The 21,516-nt window shown below is 45.8% G+C and overlaps 1 protein-coding gene across 1 annotated transcript in view; it reads right to left on the bottom strand.

Moving 5' to 3' along the window:
* The window catches only part of LOC124795542 (nuclear pore complex protein Nup155), a 258,190-nt gene that overhangs the window by 6,206 nt on the left and 230,468 nt on the right, over positions 1-21,516 (bottom strand). The window contains 2 exon segments of the mRNA XM_047259615.1: positions 7,486-7,608; positions 8,506-8,626. Coding sequence (XP_047115571.1) covers positions 7,486-7,608; positions 8,506-8,626 — 244 coding nt within the window.

Below are 21,516 nucleotides of genomic sequence, written 5' to 3'. Positions count from 1 at the left end.
GGGCTGGTAAAAGTACTGGCCACAGTTGTTCCTAGCGGTTGGTGAACACTGCCGGTCTGACAGTCCACGTGTGCTTATAAAGCCAGGTCAGCACAGTGCTACGTCGGTCATACGAGTTCCAATTGGTGGAACACTGTCACATGTTGTCTGGCGAAGTAGTTGCATCCTTATTTGGCAAGTCTGTTATTGTTTCAGTCTGCTGGGGATGTTTCTCTCCGCAATCGTGAAAGGGGTCAGCAACCCTTCCAATCCCCAAAGGGATCAGCAACCCTTCTCGCACGTCGGTTCTGTGGACCCTCTAATAATAAGGGGCCGCTACGACAAAAAGACTTCGCCTTGGCTGACTAAAAGAGCCCTAAAGAAGAAAATGGAGGACCGATTTGAGCTGCACAGGAACAAGCCACAGAACTACCGCCACCAAAGCCAGAATTGAGAAATCATCCAAAGACCCAAAGTGGAGACACTATAAAGAAGCTGATGAAACAACTGACCATTCATACTGATTACAAGCAGAAGCAAATGATGTGGCACAAATGATCCATTGGAACTTATGTCAAAATTACCAACTGCTGGTGGCAAGGAACTGATGTAACCACAAGTCAGAAAAAGTTAGCCAAATTCCTGTTGGACTTCAGAGTGACCGAACGCTGGAGCACAATGCACCAGACATCAGAAATGTGGAGAAAATGTGTGGATCATTGACAATCACTTCCAAGGTGATAGCAGAATCACCAAGAAATAACTTGAAAAACCAGATAGAGGGATTGAAAACTCAACTAGGACAATTCTGGCATAAACAAGTGGAAGGGGTCGCCACGGTTCCCGACGCATTTGACTCAGTGCCGAAAGGTCTTAGAGAGCACTTGAAAACCTCTGGCATTGATAAAATATCTATCTGTCACATACAAAAAGCCACTTTAATGGCACCTGTAGGAATTATCCGCCGATACATCACAGTGTCTTAGACTGCTTGGGAAGTGCCCGACTAATGATAAAATACAAAATCCAGGATAGAGAACTCGTTTGCTTTGTTAAACATCTGATTAAAATGTATGGCAATGACAAGTCTGGTGTCTGCTGGGTAGACATTGAGTCCAACTTAGTGAATTAGTTCGAAACGATACTAAAAAGGCACGAGGTCAGTCTCTCTCTCTCTCTCTCTCTCTCTCTCTCTCTCTCTCTCTCTCTCTCTCTCTCTCTCTCTCTCTCTCACACACACACACACACACACACACACACTGAACAAAGTGAGTGTCCAAAAAAAAAAAAAAAAAAAAAAAAAACCAGGTCCTCATACTGCCTCCACTACTGAACTTTGAAACCCTTAAGAACTGTGTTTTGGATCGGTATATCTTTTCTTTTGGGTAGTTTTCATTTTATGTACAATATATTGACAACCTATCCAGTTGTTTTCCTCAGGTGCTCTAAAAGTTTTGCTGGTATGTGCACGTGCTGCCTGGACTCCAGCCACACTGAACTCTTGAGACCTCAACCACTATTTATAATAGGTATTTTTAATTGCAGAACAGATCACTGATGATCATACTGAAATTGAAACTAGGAATGTCTTGTAGAAGCCTACTTACTAGCTTTAATATTCTTGCAGTTTATGCCATTTACATGTTAGAAACTATTATGTTAGTGAAACTAGGTGTCGTCGTCATTTTTGTCTTCGGTTCAAAGGCTCTCCGTGCCAGTGTACTCTGTGCAAGTATCTCTATCTCTGCCAAACTTCTGCTATGTACATACATTTGAACCTGTTTACTGTAATCAAACATTTGTCCCACTCTACAGCTGTTACCCCCCACACTTCCCTTCAACAGCATTTAGATAATTCCTTCCAGCCTCAGGATGTGTCCATCCCATCAACTGCTTTCTTCTTTTAGTCAGGTTACGTCATAAATTTCTTTTTCCCGCAAATTCAGTTCGGTACCACCTCATTAGTTATTCACCCTACAAATCTTATCTTCGGCATTATTCTCTAACACACATTTCAAATGATGCTTCTCTTCTTAATAAAACTGTTTATCACCACATTTTGCTTCCACATAAATTTTATTCAATGTTTACATACTCCTCTTTTTCAGAAATGCATTTCTTACTACAGCCAGTCAACATTTTAAAACTTCTCTACTTTGGCTTCATAAGTTATTTTGCTGCCCAAGTAGCAAAACTTGTGTACTACTCTTTGTGGTTTATTAGCTAATCTAATTCCCTCAGCATTGCCCGATTTAATTACCCTATATTCCATTACCCTTGTTTTACTTCAACTGATGTTCATCTTGTAACATATTTTTAAGACACTATCCATTCTGTTCAGCTGCTCTTCCCAGGCCTGATCTCTGACTGACAGAATTACAGTTTTTATTTCTTCATCCCTTTGTACATTTCTCCTCGATTTCCTTTACTACTTGCTGAATGTATAGAGTGAACAACATGAGGAAGTAGCTAACAATCCTGTCACACTTCCTTCTAAACCACTGCTTTCCTTTCGTGTCCATCGACTCTTATGGCTGCATTCAGGTTTCCAGATAAGTTATACAGAATATTTCAGTCTCCGTATTTTATCCTTATTACCTTAAGGATTTTCTAGGAGTGTAATCAAGTCAAAATTGTTGAAATCTTTTCCTAGATCTACCAAAGCTAGCAAAGTATGTCTGCTTTTCAATAAACTATCTTCCATGATATCCATACTCAGTATTACCTAGCACATTGCTTTATTTCTCTGGAACCCAAACTGATCTTCCCTTAGGTTGGCTCCTACCAACTTCTCAATTCTTTTTTAAGTAATATTTAGCAATGAGCCTTATTTCACTGATAGTCATTAATATTCACGTCTGTCAGCATCTGAATTTTTTGGAACTGGAATTATATAGTCTTCTCTAAGTATGAGGGTACTTGGCCTGTCTCATAAAACTTGCTCAACAAGTGGACCAGTTTTGTCAAGGCTGGTTCTCCAAAGGACCATAATAATAGGGTATTAGACTGTTTTCTGGAAATTGTCTTAAATGATTAATTATGCCATTTTATGCTGCTGATACGCTTTTTCAATTTCAGTATTCTTTTATAAAAACAGAAATGAAAGTCAAATAATTTGAATGCCCACTAAAACAGACCTTTCTAGTCATGTAATGCCTTTGACTTCACTGGCTAGCTCGCTGCTTCTACTGTCATAATGCAAAGTCACAGTGATGTCTTGTTTCGGGATTTACATATCAGAAAATGCACATCTACAAAACCATAATGCACATCTACAAAACTCCTGAAAAGTTTTTTTGAGTGTTCCAGAAAATGAGAAGATGCATAAAATGTGGTTGCAGAGACCTGAAAAGTGCCACCACATCGATGCACAAGTTCACTAACTTTATTAAATACGTGTTCCACTGTGAAGTTGACGTTAATTTACCTCTGAGATACGCTCTCCCACTGTTACAACGGAGGACAGTGTCATTCAACATAATTAAACTCTCAGTGAAAATTATCGTTTTACCTCAGTTATTCGATGTCTCAGAGCAGTAAATAGTCGAATTTTATAAAATGATATCCATAGATTGCTGGTTTGAATCCAACCCAAAAAGAACATTTTAATTTACTTGTAAAACTACGACAGTCGTTTCATATGAAAACCAAATCAATTACAAAACTTCACCACATCAATCAGAAACAGAATATTATTGTGTTTTCCTTGCTGTTTACAGGTGCTTGCATTTGCATTCACTGTTCACACACATCACGCTCAAAAAGATCTTTTCTAGTTAATGTGACCATTTTTATCTTCGTACTGTCTAGCTAGGATCCTTATTCTTTAAACTTAAGTATGCATTTCTGCTTCAGACTGTAACATTAGTTTACACTCACAAACATCACAGCCCTCACAGTTTTACCACTTGCATGATGTGCACACTTTGTATCTCTCCGTATAACCTCATCATCTTACACCTCATTGTACCATGGATGTATAGTGATGTCTTTACAACTACCAATTCTTTCCAAAAAAAATGAATTGTTTGTTCGCAAAGTAAATGCATTTATCCTCTGTTGTCCGATTCTTCTGTTTCTCAGAATTAGACTAATGTGAAGCTGTATAGAACACATCCCACAATTGAAACAACTGCTACAATCAGTTCTTGCTAATGGCTATTTCATTTAAAACTTAAAAATATATGATCCTTTCAGGATTGGAACACATGACCTCTTCAATTACAGTAGAATGCACTATCCGTTTTACCGGGTGTGGTGGCACAGAGGTTAGCACAGTGGACTCGCATTTGGGTGGACGACAGTTCAATCCTACTTCTGGACACCCTGATTTAGGTGTACCGTGGCCCGGGCGGTTTGTCTGAAAGGGCACGGTCGACTTCTTTTCCCATCCTTTCCTCATATGCCGGGTCTAATGATCTCGCTGTTTGGTCCCTTCCCCCAAATTACCCAACCATCCACTATCTGTTGTGCCACAGAACACCTACTAGGTGCTATATCTCTTCCGAGTGCCTTCTACACAAGAAATTAGCATAAGTTTTGCCACGAATTATTTTGCTCGCATTGGGTGATGGCTCATGAGTGATAGTCGACAGTCAAGTTACAATATACAGATCCATTTGCAGAAGTTTTACAGTTCCTTAGGTTTGAGGAAGTTTAATGATGTTGCAGGGAGCACTCCCTGTTTGCAGTAAAAGTATGTAAAAACCCTTGAAACTTTGGCTAACACTCCTATAATGCACATATAGCTTCGTCTTACTCCTAGCCTGTGATGTCACCAGAGCATCAGCCAATAACAGAATGTTTTCCATCACGTGACCAGAACTTGATATTTAAAGATTTTTAGGCTTTAATTACATAAAAGTAACAGGTACTTTGTGAAAACATTCACTGTAAATGCTTTTTAAAAGTTATAATCAATTATCACAATAGCAACACTCTGAACCATATTTTTAACAAAGGAAAATAGCCTATTTTGAGACAATGTTTTCCGCTACAGGGGCCTTGTTTTGAAATGGGCCTCTTCAGTGCTCTGTCAAATTCTTCTCATCCCAATGTCTCGTTCATTCTTTCACCGAGGGTCCTCCTCCTTTTCTCTTTCCACATGATGATGGTCCTTGTACTTTGCTTTTCATGAAATTTCCTGAATTTGTCAGCCTTCATTCTAAATACCTCTTTATCCCACATGTTTTCTGATGGATCCTAACTTCCTCCACATATTTTCTTATTTCCTTAACCCATTTTGTGGTCGCCTATAGTTTGGTCATACAGTTGAAGATTTCCTTTGTCAAGCTGCATCTGCACATTCTGAAAAGGTCCCATAAACTTTAGATTTCTCTTGCTTATGGAATCTGACTGCTTATGCACATCTTCATTTTCCACTTCTTGCAGGAACCATCACTTCATTTATGCAGTACAAGGAATTTCTTTTTTTTAAAAGAACTATTCTTTAGTTTTTCCATTTCTCCTTTCTTATTCAATGTCATACATTCTGAACTGTAAACTACATCTGACTTTAACAATCATTGTGTAGCACCCAATCTTTGGATTGTAGGAGATTGCTCTTTAGTTATTCAAATCTGCTTGTATGCGACTGTGGTGGTGCAGTAGGTAGAGCACTTGACTCCGGTCCTGGGACTCCCAGGTTCAATCTTGGATATGGGTGGAGATTTTTTCTTGTTCCAGTGCCTCCAAGATGTCTACTCAGCCTCCAATCAAGCGAGTACTGGGGTCATTCCTGGAGATAAAAGGCAGCTGTGGAGCGGTCATGGGCTTGTGCAACAGACACTGCGCGTGCAGTGGGGTTTTGATATCCCCTTCCCTCCACAAGTCCTGTTTTTTGTGCTATCTCAATTTTTCAAGCATTATACAGCTGCTTCTTCATTGTTGCCTAACAATGCTAAATCATCAACTCTATGCACTCCACCCTGAACACTCCTTTCGATCTGAACTGATTCCTTCTACTACTCCTTTCGATCTAAACAGATTCCTTCTACTACTCCTCCTTTAGTGGGAACGTATGTGTTCTTATGGTTTTTTCCAGAACGATGCTAAAACAAAATGAGTGACAGTCTATCTCTCTACCTTATTCTTGTCTTAATCTGAATGGGCTCTGAAATTTGACTCTGGAGATGGTTTCCATTAGCATGCGATTTGTAAGTGTCTTAGTTTTTCCATCTATCCCAAATTCTTCTAAAACACTCAAGAATGTGTGACGGTTGTTTGAATCATAAGCTTTTTTTAAAAGAAATTCAATGAACACAACTTTAGTATTTCTACCTGTTTATGTTCTTGCTCTGAGGATACTTTTCAGACAAAAATCTGTTCCACACAGGATCTTCATTTTCTGAAGCCTTTTGGTATTCACATATTTGATGATCCACTTGTTTTTCAATTATGTGTAATAAACCTTTTCAAAATATTTTGTAGGAAATCAGCTACAACGAAATTCGTTAGGCAGTAGTTTGGGTCTGTGCAGTCTCTCGTCTTATGGAATTTGAAGGTGTGTAAGGGCACACTTCCCACCAGTGAGTGGTGTTGCCTTTTCCCTAGATTTCACAAATTACTTTATGTAAGTTTTCTGCTGTCTTAACCTCTCCAAATTTAAGTTTAACTTCTTCAGGACCCGCTCTGCCTTTTAAAACAGACACTTGGTAGTTTGTTATGGTTGTAATCATTCATTTTCTGTAATACTGTCTTCACGTTCATGACCCCTGTATACCTCTTCTATATATTCCTTCCACCTTTAAGCTTCCCTACTTTGCTTGGAGCTTGCTTAACATTTGAGCTCTTGATTTATGTCGTTGCTTCCATTTTATCTAATTTAATTTTCCTACAGGCAGCATCTACATTTCTGCTCATAATACATGCTTCTATGGTCTTGCATTCGTCCTAGAGCCGTACCTTACCAGCCATTTCATAATTTATGCCAGTCTCATTGGTTAGACATTTATATTCTTTTAGCCTGTTTCATTTGTTACACTTTCATATTTTCTCCTTTTTTCAAAAGAAGAACACGCTAAGGTCGCAAGCAGGAACATGCAAATTCACAACCATGATACAGGGTGTCTAACACAAGATAATATTAACAGAAAAAATACTTTTGACAAAGGAGCTATGTTTAATAGTTTGCTACCAAATGATCTATAGACATTAACTTCATATTTTTGAAAGGTTACTTAAGCAGTGGCTTATCCTTAACACCTTACAACTCTGAACTAACATGAATTATTATGCAAGTGACAATACTGTCATAGAAATGGCTGTTGTGAATGAATTATTGTACAATATATTAAATTATTGGACAATTATATAAAGAAACATATTTGAGCGCACAAGCAGGGCTGTAGTTGTGCATAGTTGATGTTGTCCATGCATGTACCATTAGTAACTACGAGAAGAAAAATAAATAAATACAAGACTGTAGTAACCACTAAACTGAAGGTTTTTAATTATTGTCTGCTAGGACTAGGTGTTAGTGATTGGAGTTGTGTGTCAGAAGCTTACCTTTCAGAAACTGAAACCATTTGTGGGTTGTTGACAAAATCTTCCAACAAGCTACCAACAACTTCAATTAAGTGGAATTCATTTCCTGATCGGTACCATACTAAATCAGTCTCCGAAATCAATCTGCAAAAAGTATTTATTAAAGTGTTATTAAGAACAGAAAACTATTTTGTTTATAACAGAGTAACAAAGTTCTAAACAGAAAAAACACAAAATTATTAATTAAACTTCTAATGTTCAGTCTTACCACAACTTATCTCAAGTACATTCCAACTTACATACAGCACATTGCTGATTATGCAGTGTAGATATGAGACTACAGCATGAAGTGCACTTGACCGACTATATTCTCGTGTTATATCAGAAAAGGAAAGTAAAATAAATGCTATCTAGTAGATTGCTAAGCTTCCTAAATTTTGGGCAACTGAAAATTTATCGAACATGTCAAGCATATATAGATAAAACAATAAAATGAAAAGGATAGTTTCTACTCACCATATAGTGGAGAAGCTCAGCTGCAGAACGGCACAACAAAAAGGCTGTCAGAAAGTTAGCTTTCTGCCAACAAGGTCTTTGCCAAAAGTAGACAACATAACACACATTCACACAAAAGCAACTCTCACACACAGGACCTTAGTCTCTGGTGGCTAGAGCAAGAATCAGACTGGCTCTAGCTGTCGGATACTATGGTCATGTGTGTATATGAGTTGTGTTGTGAATGTGTGTTGTCAACTTTTGACAAAGGCCTTGTTGGCAGAAAGCTAACTTTGACAGTGTTTTTGCTGTGCCTTTTTGTGACTCAGCATCTCAGCTGTATGGATGGTGAGTAACAACTATCCTTTTCATTATATTGTTACATTCCATCCTATATTTTCCATTGGTACACACACACACACACACACACACACACACACACACCTTTGATTTTTTACTTATTCTGGCTAAAATCCTAAAATTACATAAATCAAAATTAATGTATTTTGAAACTCCAACTAATCAATAACACTTAACAGAACTCACGTGTCATATATTTGAATCAGTTTCAGAACAGAGACACCAAGTGAAATCATCACCGGATGCACTTTTCCTGGATCTGCCCTCAGGCGACAACACTGAAGTTCCAGCTCCTTTACCAAGAAACCTGTACACAACATCATACACAATTATCAATATTAATTACAGGAAAAATTTTTGGGGGCATGTGCTTAAACAGTGTTTAATATTATAAGGGATAAGGTACTCAAATACTTCCACAAACTGTCAGTTGTTTTCTACCAGCAGCACTACCTTTACGTTACCACTCAGGTAAGTCCACTCATCCTCAGCAACAGAACATGTAAAACAGTATCACATGGAACACACTAAGCAATTACTGCCTGTACTTAAAGACTATGTGCATTACATAAAGCAGATACAGAATGCACACTAGAGTAAGGTAAATGAGCCCCATAATGACAGTGACACATATAAAGGTGGTGCTTGCCCCTCAATATGAACAGAAATTGTAAGGAATGTGCAACATCAGAGCTATCAACCACATCTCCTCCTAAACCACTTGATCAATTTCAACCAAACTTTCCACAGAAAGGTAAGACCACCTCCCATTGGGGTGGGGGTGAAACAGATCAGCATAGGTGATGAACGGGGGGAGGGAGGGAGGGAGGAGTAGGAGGAGGATGGGGGGAGAGAGGAGGAGGAGGAGGATGAGGATGAGGAGAGGGGAAGACAACAGAGAGAGGAAGACGGGAGGGAAAACGGGTGGAGGATGGGGGTCGTGCAAATAGGGGTAAAGGGAGGAAGAGGAGAGGACCGGGGGGGGGGGGAGGAAGAGGAGAGGACGGGGGGGGGGGAGGGAGAAGAGGAGAGGACGGGGTGGGTGGGAGAAGAGGAGAGGACGGGGGTGGAGGAAGTGGAGAGGACGGGGGGGGGGAGGAAGAGGAGAGGAGAGGACGGGGGGATGAAGAGGAGAGGAGAGGAGAGGGCGGGGGGGAGGAAGAGGAGAGGAGAGGAGAGGACGGGGGGGAGGAAGAGGAGAGGAGAGGAGAGGACGGGGGGGAGGAAGAGGAGAGGAGAGGAGAGGACGGGGGGGGAGGAAGAGGAGAGGAGAGGAGAGGACGGGCGGGGAGGAAGAGGAGAGGAGAGGAGAGGACGGGGGGGGAGGAAGAGGAGAGGAGAGGAGAGGACGGGGGGGGGAGGAAGAGGAGAGGAGAGGAGAGGACGGGGGGGAGGAAGAGGAGAGGAGAGGAGAGGACGGGGGGGGAGGAAGAGGAGAGGACGGGGGGGGGGAGGAAGAGGAGCGGAGAGGAGAGGACGGGGGGGGAGGAAGAGGAGAGGAGAGGACGGGGGGGAGGAAGAGGAGAGGAGAGGAGAGGGCGGGGGGGGGAGGAAGAGGAGAGGAGAGGAGAGGGCGGGGGGGGGAGGAAGAGGAGAGGAGAGGAGAGGACGGGGGGGAGGAAGAGGAGAGGAGAGGAGAGGAGAGGAGAGGACGGGGGGGAGGAAGAGGAGAGGAGAGGACGGGGAGGAGGAAGAGGAGAGGAGAGGAGAGGAGAGGAGAGGAGAGGACGGGGGGGAGGAAGAGGAGAGGAGAGGAGAGGAGAGGACGGGGGGGAGGAAGAGGAGAGGAGAGGAGAGGAGAGGACGGGGGGGAGGAAGAGGAGAGGAGAGGAGAGGACGGGGGGGAGGGAGAGGAGAGGAGAGGACGGGGGGGAGGAAGAGGAGAGGACAGGAGAGGACGGGGGGGAGGAAGAGGAGAGGAGAGGAGAGGACGGGGGGGAGGAAGAGGAGAGGAGAGGAGAGGACGGGGGGGGAGGAAGAGGAGAGGAGAGGACGGGGGGGAGGAAGAGGAGAGGAGAGGAGAGGACGGGGGGGAGGAAGAGGAGAGGAGAGGAGAGGACGGGGGGGAGGAAGAGGAGAGGAGAGGAGAGGACGGGGGGGAGGAAGAGGAGAGGACGGGGGGGAGGAAGAGGAGAGGAGAGGAGAGGACGGGGGGAGGAAGAGGAGAGGAGAGGAGAGGACGGGGGGGAGGAAGAGGAGAGGAGAGGAGAGGACGGGGGGAGGAAGAGGAGAGGAGAGGAGGGGACGGGGGGGAGGAAGAGGAGAGGAGAGGACGGGGGGGAGGAAGAGGAGAGGAGGGGACGGGGGGGAGGAAGAGGAGAGGAGAGGACGGGGGGGAGGAAGAGGAGAGGAGAGGACGGGGGGGAGGAAGAGGAGAGGAGAGGACGGGGGGGAGGAAGAGGAGAGGAGAGGACGGGGGGGAGGAAGAGGAGAGGAGAGGACGGGGGGGAGGAAGAGGAGAGGAGAGGACGGGGGGGAGGAAGAGGAGAGGAGAGGACGGGGGGGAGGAAGAGGAGAGGAGAGGACGGGGGGGAGGAAGAGGAGAGGAGGGGACGGGGGGGAGGAAGAGGAGAGGAGGGGACGGGGGGGAGGAAGAGGAGAGGAGAGGACGGGGGGAGGAAGAGGAGAGGTGAGGACGGGGGGAGGAAGAGGAGAGGAGGGGACGGGGGGGAGGAAGAGGAGAGGAGAGGACGGGGGGGGAGGAAGAGGAGAGGAGAGGACGGGGGGGGAGGAAGAGGAGAGGAGAGGACGGGGGGGGGGAGGAAGAGGAGAGGAGAGGACGGGGGGAGGAAGAGGAGAGGAGAGGACGGGGGGGAGGAAGAGGAGAGGAGAGGACGGGGGGGAGGAAGAGGAGAGGAGAGGACGGGGGGGAGGAAGAGGAGAGGAGGAGGACGGGGGGGAGGAAGAGGAGAGGAGAGGACGGGGGGGAGGAAGAGGAGAGGAGAGGACGGGGGGGGGAGGAAGAGGAGAGGAGAGGACGGGGGGGGGAGGAAGAGGAGAGGAGAGGACGGGGGGGAGGAAGAGGAGAGGACGAGGACGAGGGGGAGGAAGAGGAGAGGAGAGGACGAGGGGGAGGAAGAGGAGAGGAAGAGGACGAGGGGGAGGAAGAGGAGAGGAGAGGACGGGGGGGAGGAAGAGGAGAGGAGAGGACGGGGGGGAGGAAGAGGAGAGGAGAGGACGGGGGGAGGAAGAGGAGAGGAGAGGACGGGGGGGAGGAAGAGGAGAGGAGAGGACGGGGGGGAGGAAGAGGAGAGGAGAGGACGGGGGGGGAGGAAGAGGAGAGGAGAGGACGGGGGGAGGAAGAGGAGAGGAGAGGACGGGGGGGAGGAAGAGGAGAGGAGAGGACGGGGGGGAGGAAGAGGAGAGGAGAGGACGGGGGGGAGGAAGAGGAGAGGACAGGGGGAGGAAGAGGAGAGGACAGGGGGAGGAAGAGGAGAGGACAGGGGGAGGAAGAGGAGAGGACAGGGGGAGGAAGAGGAGAGGACAGGGGGAGGAAGAGGAGAGGACAGGGGGAGGAAGAGGGGGGCAGCAAGAGTTGGTCACGAGGGGGGGGGGGGAGAGACATGAGATGGACGCGAGGGGTAGAATGAGATGTAATACATGTGATGTAAAAATTAGATGGGCAGTGTCATGGTTAGAAAGCTAGTTTCTAATAAATACTGGAGTTTACGAGGTTCATAGATTAACTGCATCCCCGAAGAAGGATTTAAGCATATCCTATTTTGGCATTAATAGCCCATCTAGTTCTTTCGTAACAGTGACCACAAATAGGAAACTACAAATATTTTCATATGTGAAGAAATGTGAGCTTATATAAGGTAACTTCCAATATGAGAACACACTAAATCCGTATGATTGGTGAACGTAACTTATTTAACTGGAATAAATCACAATTTGTCTGATTAGTTTACTTTTTTTGGATGGTCATCAAGCCTTCTGATTGGATTGATCTGGCCCTGCCACAATTTTTCTCTTATGCCGACCACCTATTTTCTGTGTAGCACTGGTCCCAGTATCTTCAATTGCTTGTTGTATACGTGATGTAGCAGAAAGGTATCATGGAAAACATACCCGAGAAGAAGCTATCAGCACAATATGAAACACATTCCTACATGAAATGTTCAAAATGCCCTTCATTAGCAAAGATACATGTATCAATCCTGAGTCACATTGAACCCCTGATCTGCTGATGTACCCTGAAGAATTGCATCTTGTTTCACGCCTTCCACACTACCGGCACAAAGACTCTGTATCTCTTGTACTGGGGTTGCATAAACAAGAGCTATCAAATGTCTAACAAATAAGAGAATAGTGTGTTATAATACTGCAACACAGTGACTCCAATTATCGCTTCATCTATTTTTGTGGTCTGAATACAAGTATATAAATCTTATTGTTTTCTTTGTAACAATCATCTATTGAAGAATTGTAATGAATAATTTCTGACAAACTACTGCAGTAGAAATGCTAGCAAAGTTGGAGACTTTGCTTTATGCATAATCCAATTTCTTTTAGCTGGGTCCTGCGGGGCCGCATCAACCACCATTCCCTCTGCATCCCGCAATTTTTGTAGGGGCTAGCTAGGCTGTAGGCACCACTTTTCAGCTAATTTGTGTGTGTACTGCCTACAATGGCACTGCGATTGCAAAATTACTTTTTTCATCCACGATCACGCAGCTAGACACATCTGCTCACGCACCATTCATAAAAGCGCTGCAATTAGTCATGTGAATACGTTCATATCAGTCAGCCTGCTTTTATAAGTACTGACAAGGTCACCAGCAGGTAGTCTGTTCTCTAGCTCTGGGCAATTACGCTAGCCACCTGCAGACCACAAGTGAGTGCCTCATTGTACATCTCCATCGTCGTCAGTATTTCCGTGTCCTTGGGGCCCACCACTGGTTGGGCCATTACCTCCAGACATTGGCCATGTTCACTGCCTCTACAGCATCACCGTGTCCTTAGCAGCACCGCTGTTCGAGCATCCTCCCAGCTGCCGCTGACGTACTTTCTGGCCCGCGGCCTTGCTGCATCCCAGGTGATCGTCACTGACTGAGTGCTGCCTTGTCAGTGGCTGCTGAAGCCTCCTGCTGCTGCTGGCTCATCGGGCTTCCAACACTGCCAGTGTCAGGCATGACCCTCGTCACTATTTCTATCATCAGGCATCTGCCGTGCCCTATACCAGATGTTATGTATTATTAACTACCTTGCTATAAACTTTCGCAGATATTACTGGAAGCTGCAGTTTACTTCCTGTGCCATTCTCTCCCCCCCCCCCCCCCCCCCCCCTCTCACCACTGCTAATAGTGTAGCACTAACACCACTGAGGTGAGAGCATGCAAAGGCACAGGCACAGTTTTGCAAGTGATCGGTGGTTGAGCACGGACACAATGTGACTGTGTTACCATGGTGCATAATTAAATGCATTGTCGGTGTGTTATTCAAACTGCACCAAGCCACTGAAATGTTTAATCAATGGGCATATACCTGGGCCATTGTACATGGTTTAACCAAACTGAATACTGGTTGAAATGTACCATGTGACAACCCCACACCCAGCATCCCCCTAACCCCACTGCTCCAGCCGACCCGGTGTTCTGTCCTCGGTTCGTGCCCAGTAGCACGTGCTGGCGGGCACCTCTCTTGTTCCTCTGCCTACCCCGGAAATCTGTTCACTGCCTAGTATTTCATTCCTTGCCTTGATCATTCTAATAGCAGGGTTCCGCACCTTGCTAAGTACATACCCCTATGACGATTTATCATTGGTTCCCTTACTTTACTCTCAATACACTTCTTAATCATACAGTGTAGGCTTTCATAGGCGGTACTGTCTTCACTTGAAACTTCTGGGCTGATAGGCCGTGTTCAATGCATAAAACTCTCCCCTGACGTTTCGTCTCCAACTGTGTGTGTGTGTGTGTGTGTGTGTGTGTGTGTGTGTGTGTGTGTGTGTGTGTGTGTGGGGGGGGGGGGGGGGGAGGAGGTCACGCGAGCGAGCGTATACCTGTCCTTCCCCCCCCCCCCCCCCCCCCCCCCCCCCCCCCCACCCTAAGGTAAGTCTTTCCGCTCCGGGATTGGAATGACTCCTTACCCTCTCCCTTAAAACCCACATCCTTTCATCTTTCCTTCTCCTTCCCTCTTTCCTGATGAAGCAACCTTGGGTTGTGAAAGCTTGAAATTTGTGTGTGTGTTTGTGTGTTTTTTTATTGTCTCTATTAACATACCAACGCTTTCGTTTGGTAAGTTACAGCATCTTTGTTTTTAGATATAAAAATATAATTGATTACACTTATTTTGAATTGCTTTTCTTGAGAACTTTATGTTACTTAATATAATACACTACATTTTTTGCTGACACGAAATGGGTTGTGTAAGTCTCTCCTATGTGCCAATGCAATTAAGTTTCATTAATTAGTCCTCAATTCCTTTCTATGTCATTAATCTTATAATTTAACTGTATGTATTTACACAATTTAATGATATGAATATAATAGAGGGAAACATTCCACGTGGGAAAAATATATCTAAAAACAAAGATAATGTGACATACCAAACGAAAGTGCTGGCAGGTCGACACACACACAAACAAACACAAACATACACACGATATTCTAGCTTTCGCAACCAATGGTTGCTTCGTCAGGAAAGAGGGAAGTCGAGGGAAAGATGAAAGGATGTGGGTTTTAAGGGAGACGGTAAGGAGTCATTTCCAATCCCGGGAGCGGAAAGACTTACCTTGGGGGAAAAAAGGACAGGTATACACTCTCTCTCTCTCTCTCTCTCTCTCTCTCACACACACACACACACACACACACATCCATCTGCACATACACAGACACAAGCAGACATTGCTGAAACGATTTAGGGAAATCACGGAAAACCTAAATCAGGATGGCTGGAGCCGGGATTGAACCGTCGTCCTCCCGAATGCGAGTCCAGTGTGCTAACCACTGCGCCACCTCGCTCTGTTTCGGATATGGATGTGTGTGATGTCCTTAGATTACTTAGGTTTAAGTAGTTCTACGTTCCAGGGGACACCTGAGGTCATCAGTCCCCTAAAGTCCCATAGCCATTTGAACCATTTGAATTCTGGCTTCCACTTCTCATAGTAATTCATGGCCCCTGAATAACTTAATTCTAACCAAAATTTCTTGCTCCCTGTGGACAAAGCAAAATGGAACAAAATTGCACAACCATGCTTAAGAAACAGAGAAACGAGTCACTGCCATATTGCCATGCACCTCTGCTAACCATTTAGGCAGTCATATTGCGTGCACAAATTGCATGCGAACCAGCAAATTGCCTGGGATTTCCATGCCACCAGCGATTGATCACCGAGGTCCGTCACTCAGTGTTTGAGGCTCTTTAGAAACGTAAAAGTTGTGATATCACACGCATTAAAAGCAGTTTATTTTTATGAAGTTTTGCGCAAGCTTTGTCCTAAAACCTCTGACAGATTTTGCTGTCAGCAGATGTTTGTGTGTGGACTGTAGCATAGCCTTCAGCTAAGTCAATTGCTACGACCTAGCAAGGCGCCATTTATCCTTTGCTATGTATCTAATGAAGCATACCTCACGCCAGCCTGTGTGAGTTAAATGCGTGCCTTTCGGTTACCCGTCACTGTGGATTGGCTGTCTTGCCAGTCACAACATTTTTGGCGACGCCGATTTAACGGTCGTATTGCTCTAATTTACTTGTCATGGCTTCACCACAATCTCCAGATGTACTGTCCGAATTTTATCGCTTGCAGAATCAGCAGACGCAGACGTTATTGGATGCCCTTGGACAGCTCGTCCAGGGTCAACGTGCAATGCAACATGATGCGGCAGCCGCCGCTACCGCAGCCACAACACGCAGTTGCACCGCCGTTTCGACAATTCAATGCGGCGATGGAAAGCTGGACGGAGTGGTCACGCCAATTTGGATTTCATCTCGTCGCCTACAGAATTCAAGGTAACGAGCGGCAGCCTCATTTATTGGCATGTGTAGGGGTGCAAACGTACCGTGTGATAGTGAAATTATTTCCCCGACGCGACGTAGCAACTCTGTCCTACGACGAAATTTTGTTTGCTTTAGATGCCTATTTCAAAGAATCAGTCAATGTAGTTGCAAAACGGTATACGTTCTTTCGTACAAAACGTACGGCCGGTCAAACTAATTGAGAGTGGGTTGCAACTTTGCAAGGCCTTACAAGGGATTGTGCTTTTGAGTGTGAATGTGGACTCCCTTATTCAGATACTACGGTACGTGATGCAATTACGTGATGCAATTGCACAGAACGTTTCTGATGTTCGTATACGGGAGCAAATTTTGAAACTAGACAATCCCTCCCTTCAACAAGTGATAGACATATTGGATAAGCAAGACACACTTGACTTTGCTAAGGAATCATTTGAAACTTCGCCAGCTGTGCGTCACATTAACCGGCCCGCCGGGCGAGCTGCACGGAACTGTAAACAGCCCTCGCGCACGTCCGCGCAGCCACGTGTCCCGCGCCAGCATGCAAATGCAGTGCTAAAATCATGCCCGCGGTGTGCTACTAGACATTCGCGTGAGAATTGCCCGTCACGCCAAGCTATTTGCTTTTTCTGTAATAAAAAAAGGACATGTTCAGAGTGTTTGCCAGAAAAAGCTCAGAACAGACACTAAAAACTATTCCAGGCCCTTTGCTTCGCGCCGGAATCGAACCAAGAATACTCAGGCTCGTGAACCTTCGCCCATGGAAATTCATGTAGTTAATTCCACTCCACCCAGTGCCGCTCCTCCTAACAGTGACTGTGTTCGTCCCACAAAAAGTGTGCGTCGACATCGACGGAAATCACGTCAAGTCGCACGTGATTCTGTACCAGTGTCTGTTCACGTTGCAAAAAACAGTCGCTCTTGTCGTCGGCAGGACAATAAACGTTTTGTAGATTTGGACATTAATGGCAACGTGATCCCATTCCAGCTCGATACCGGAGCTGCAGTTTCATTGATCAATAAAGACACGTACACACAACTGGGCACACCTCCGTTGCGTGCCGCAAATGTTAAGCTCAATAGTTATTCAGGACAGCTTATCCCTGTGTTAGGACAGTGCAGCCTTCTTGCAACATACAAGGGACAAACAAAACTTGTGTCGTTTTACGTCCTTCGTTCTTCTTCTGCAGTAAACTTGTTTGGTTTAGATTTATTTCAGTTGTTTAACTTGTCTATAGCAAATCAGGTCCTCTCAGTGAACCAGACTGTGCCTTCAGCCAGTGTTTCTCGTCTATGTTAAGAATTTGCAGACATTTTTGCACCGGGCCTTGGTTGCGCTACGAACTATAAAGCACATTTGGAACTGAAAGTAAACGCGCAACCAAAATTTTTCAGAGCGCTCAATGTTCCCCACACATTGTGTGATGAGGTCGCAAGAACATTACACGATTTGGAATCGCAAGGTGTAATTGAACGTGTGCAAGCTTCTCTCTGGGCATCACCCTTAGTAATTTTGCCAAAACCTTCCGGAAAATTGAGACTTTGTGTGGACTTCAAGGCAACGGTGAATCCACAACTAGTGATTGCCACTTTTCCTTTACCCCGCCCGGAAGATCTTTTTGACAAACTGTGCCCGGGTATATATTTCTCTAAGTTGGACCTAGCAGATGCGTACTTGCAAATACCGGTGGACGAAGACTCCCAGCGCGTTTTGGTGGTTAACACGCATCTTGGTTTGTATCGATTCAAAAGATTGCCATTCGGGTGTGCCTCCGCCCCTGCATTGTTCCAGCAATATTTACAAACTGTTTGTGTGTCGGTCCCTACTGCAGCAAACTATCTGGACGATATTGTGATCTCCGGAAAGACGGAAGAAGAACATTTAGCCAACCTCCGAACATTATTTCAGGTCTTGCGACAAAATGGTCTTCGCTTGCGGAAGGACAAATGTGTGTTTTTTGCTCGTGACTTACCATATTTGGGACATGTAATTAATGCCCAAGGCATACATCCGAGTCCAGAACACCTCCGTGCCATACAAGACTTGCCTTCGCCACAGAATTTGAAGCAGCTACAGAGCGTGCTGGGAAAAATTAACTATTATCATAACCATATCCCCCATGCCTCTTCCATTTCAGCTCCGCTTCATCGCTTACGCCGTAAAGGTGTTCCGTTCGTCTGGTCGACGGAATGCGAACGCGCCTTTCGCCAGTTGAAATCAGCGTTGCTTTCTAATACTTGCCTTACGCCTTTCGATCCCCAGAAACCCCTTTTGTTGATGGTAGATGCATCGGATTTCAGGATCGGTGCTGTGCTTGCGCACAAAGTTGGTTCACACGATCGCCCTATTGCCTTTGCATCCAAATTGCTCTCGTCAGCGCAAAGAAATTACTCACAGATAGAGAAAGAAGCTTTCGCGCTCGTTTTTGGTGTTAATAAGTTTCATGATTTCTTGTATGGTCGTCACTTTACCATCATCACAGACCACAAACCTTTGACATCGCTTTTTCATCCGAACAAGCCTGTACCTCCACGTACAGCGCAGAAATTCATTCGCTGGTCTATTTTCCTCTCGCAGTACCGCTACGATATCTTGTATCGGTCCACTGCTAAGCACGGAAACGCCGATGCGTTGTCCCGTTTGCCTGTTGCTGAGGATAGAGCATTCGATTCCTCCGAACTTGCTTGCATGTTCATTGATATGGAACCCTGTCCTTGCTACAGTTTTGCGTTTGGCATTGGCCTTTGTCAAAGTCACGGATCGAGGATCCGTTGGTTCGCCGATTTTTTGCTCACAAGGAGAGACTTTTTGTTCGACGTGGTGTTTTGTTGTTGCGTTCTGATAATGATCAGTCCAGGGTCGTGGTCCCACGTTCGTTACAGTCCTGTCTTATGGCTTCTCCACCAAGGACATTGGGGTATAGTGCGAACGAAACGACTTGCTCGTCAGCACTGTACTTGGTTCGGACTCGATGCTGCGATTACGAATATGTGCTCTTCTTGCATGGCGTGTGCCGAACAACAATCCGCACCACAACTGAAATTCTTTGCATGGCCAAAAGCCACTTCCCCTTGGCAACGCTTGCACATCGATTTTGCTGGTCCATTCTGGAATGCTCGATGGTTGGTTGTGGTAGATTCATTCAGTAATTTTCCTATTGTTGTCCGGATGTCTTCCATGACGTCATCTGCCACCATCCAAGCGTTGTCTGCTATCTTTTGCATTGAAGGTCTTCTACAGACTATTGTTTCCGACAATGGACCACAATTCATGTCCGCAGAATTTCAGTCATTCTGCAAGGCCAATGGTACTCACCATCTGACATCCACACCGTTTTCGCCTCAGTCAAACGGTGCCGCTGAACGATTGGTCCGGACTTTCAAGTCACAGAGGACGTGTTGTTGCTCTTTTTACTTCGTATTGCTCTCAGCCCCGAGATGGTCGCTCGCCGGCTGAGTTGCTACACGGTCGTCCTCATCGTACCTTGATGTCTTTGCTGTATCCGCCGCATCAGGTTCCTGTGCAGCGGCATACTCCTGCTTTTGCTCCAGGTGACGTTGTATTCTATCGCAACTATCGGGGTTCACGGCATTGGCTCGCAGGGCGCATTCTTCGCTGCCTTGGCCGCGCTATGTATCTGGTTTTGGGGGCCTCTGGTGAGGTGCGTCGGCATCTCAATCAGCTGTGCCTCTGTCGTCGCACGGGTTCTGCCGCTCCCCGTCTGCTTTCAGCGATGGTGCCGTCCGGTCAGCGCCCTGGGGACCCATCTACTGGCTCGCCCCATCCCCAGGTGTTACCAACGCTGCCTTCCATTTTGCCCCATGGCGCCGCGCCACCGGCGCCGGCGCCTGTTCTCCCGCCGGCGACGCCCGCAGTGGACGCTTCGCTGCAGCTGACCTGGGTCACGCGCCGCCGATCGCTTCCCGTGACCAGCTGTCCTCCGACATGGACCTCTTGCCCGCTCCAGACCAGATGTCGTCTTCGCCCGTCGGCTGCCCCGACCAGATGGAGGTCGAATCTTCGGCCCCTCCTGTCTCTTTACGGGCGCATACACCGCATGTTGGCGTGCACCCTGGACTAGGTTTTTTTGCCTTTCCTAGCTCCCCTCGGACCGAATGGCAGGGTGCGGGTGGCACGGCCTCGCCTGTTGTTAGGCTCCCCACCTTGTCGCATACGTCAACATGGGGTCCTCCCCACGGCGGGCGGAAGCCTTATACCACAACTGTCCGCCGATTTGCGGGGGAGGAATGTGGTGTCACCGCCAGACACCACACTTGCTAGGTGGTAGCTTTTAAATCGGCCGCGGTCCATTAGTATACGACGGACCCGCGTGTCGCCACTATCAGTGAATCCAGACCGAGCGCCGCCACACGGCAGGTCTATAGAGACTTACTAGCACTCGCCCCAGTTGTACAGCCGACATTGCTAGGAAAGGTTCATTGAGTTACGCTCTCATTTGCCGAGACGATAGTTAGCATAGCCTTCAGCTAAGTCAATTGCTACGACCTAGCAAGGCGCCATTTATCCTTTGCTATGTATCTAATGAAGCATACCTCACGCCAGCCTGCGTGAGTTAAACGCATGTCTTTCGGTTACCCGTCGCTGTGGATTGGCTGTCTTGCCAGTCCACAACAGACTGTGTTTTTTTGTTGTTTTTACTGTTATTGTTATTATTGTAAATGGCATATTACTTTTGCAATTAAAATTTTATTTTAGTGCTATTCTCTCATTTATGTTTTATTGCTGCAGTAGTGGACTAAAGTAAAAGCCTTTGTTAGGGTATCAATTCTTACCACTCAAAATTACAAAAATTTAACTGAAAACTGAAAGAATTAAAAATTCCTGGATTTTTCTCAGATTTCCCAGTTGTCCTGGGGCATATTACACCCTGTTGTAATACAGATGGCATTCTTTCAGTTAAAGGTTATTCTTCAGAACTGATGCCTTTTCTGTAAGTACAAAACGAACTTCCGGTTACATACATCATTAATATACGAAGAGTGTGGGTGGGCTGTGGGTTGAGGTACAGAGAGCTTTGTGGTCAAGGAGTTTGCCCACTTCTACCTATCCATATATGATGGAATCTGTTATTTATGAACCTACAAACATTAAGGAGCAGCACCAATATGCATGAAGCATGTGCTTTTGTCACACCAGTAAAGGCATACGTTCCAGAAGAACAGGTAAAGCATTATCTAAGGGAGCATGTTAAGTTTTTCTGTTGAGCCTAGATGGAA

Source organism: Schistocerca piceifrons, chromosome 4 (genome assembly GCF_021461385.2).
Source record: "Schistocerca piceifrons isolate TAMUIC-IGC-003096 chromosome 4, iqSchPice1.1, whole genome shotgun sequence".
In the NCBI taxonomy this organism is placed as follows: Eukaryota; Metazoa; Arthropoda; class Insecta; order Orthoptera; family Acrididae; genus Schistocerca; species Schistocerca piceifrons.
This window is presented reverse-complemented; position numbering and strand designations above follow the sequence as displayed.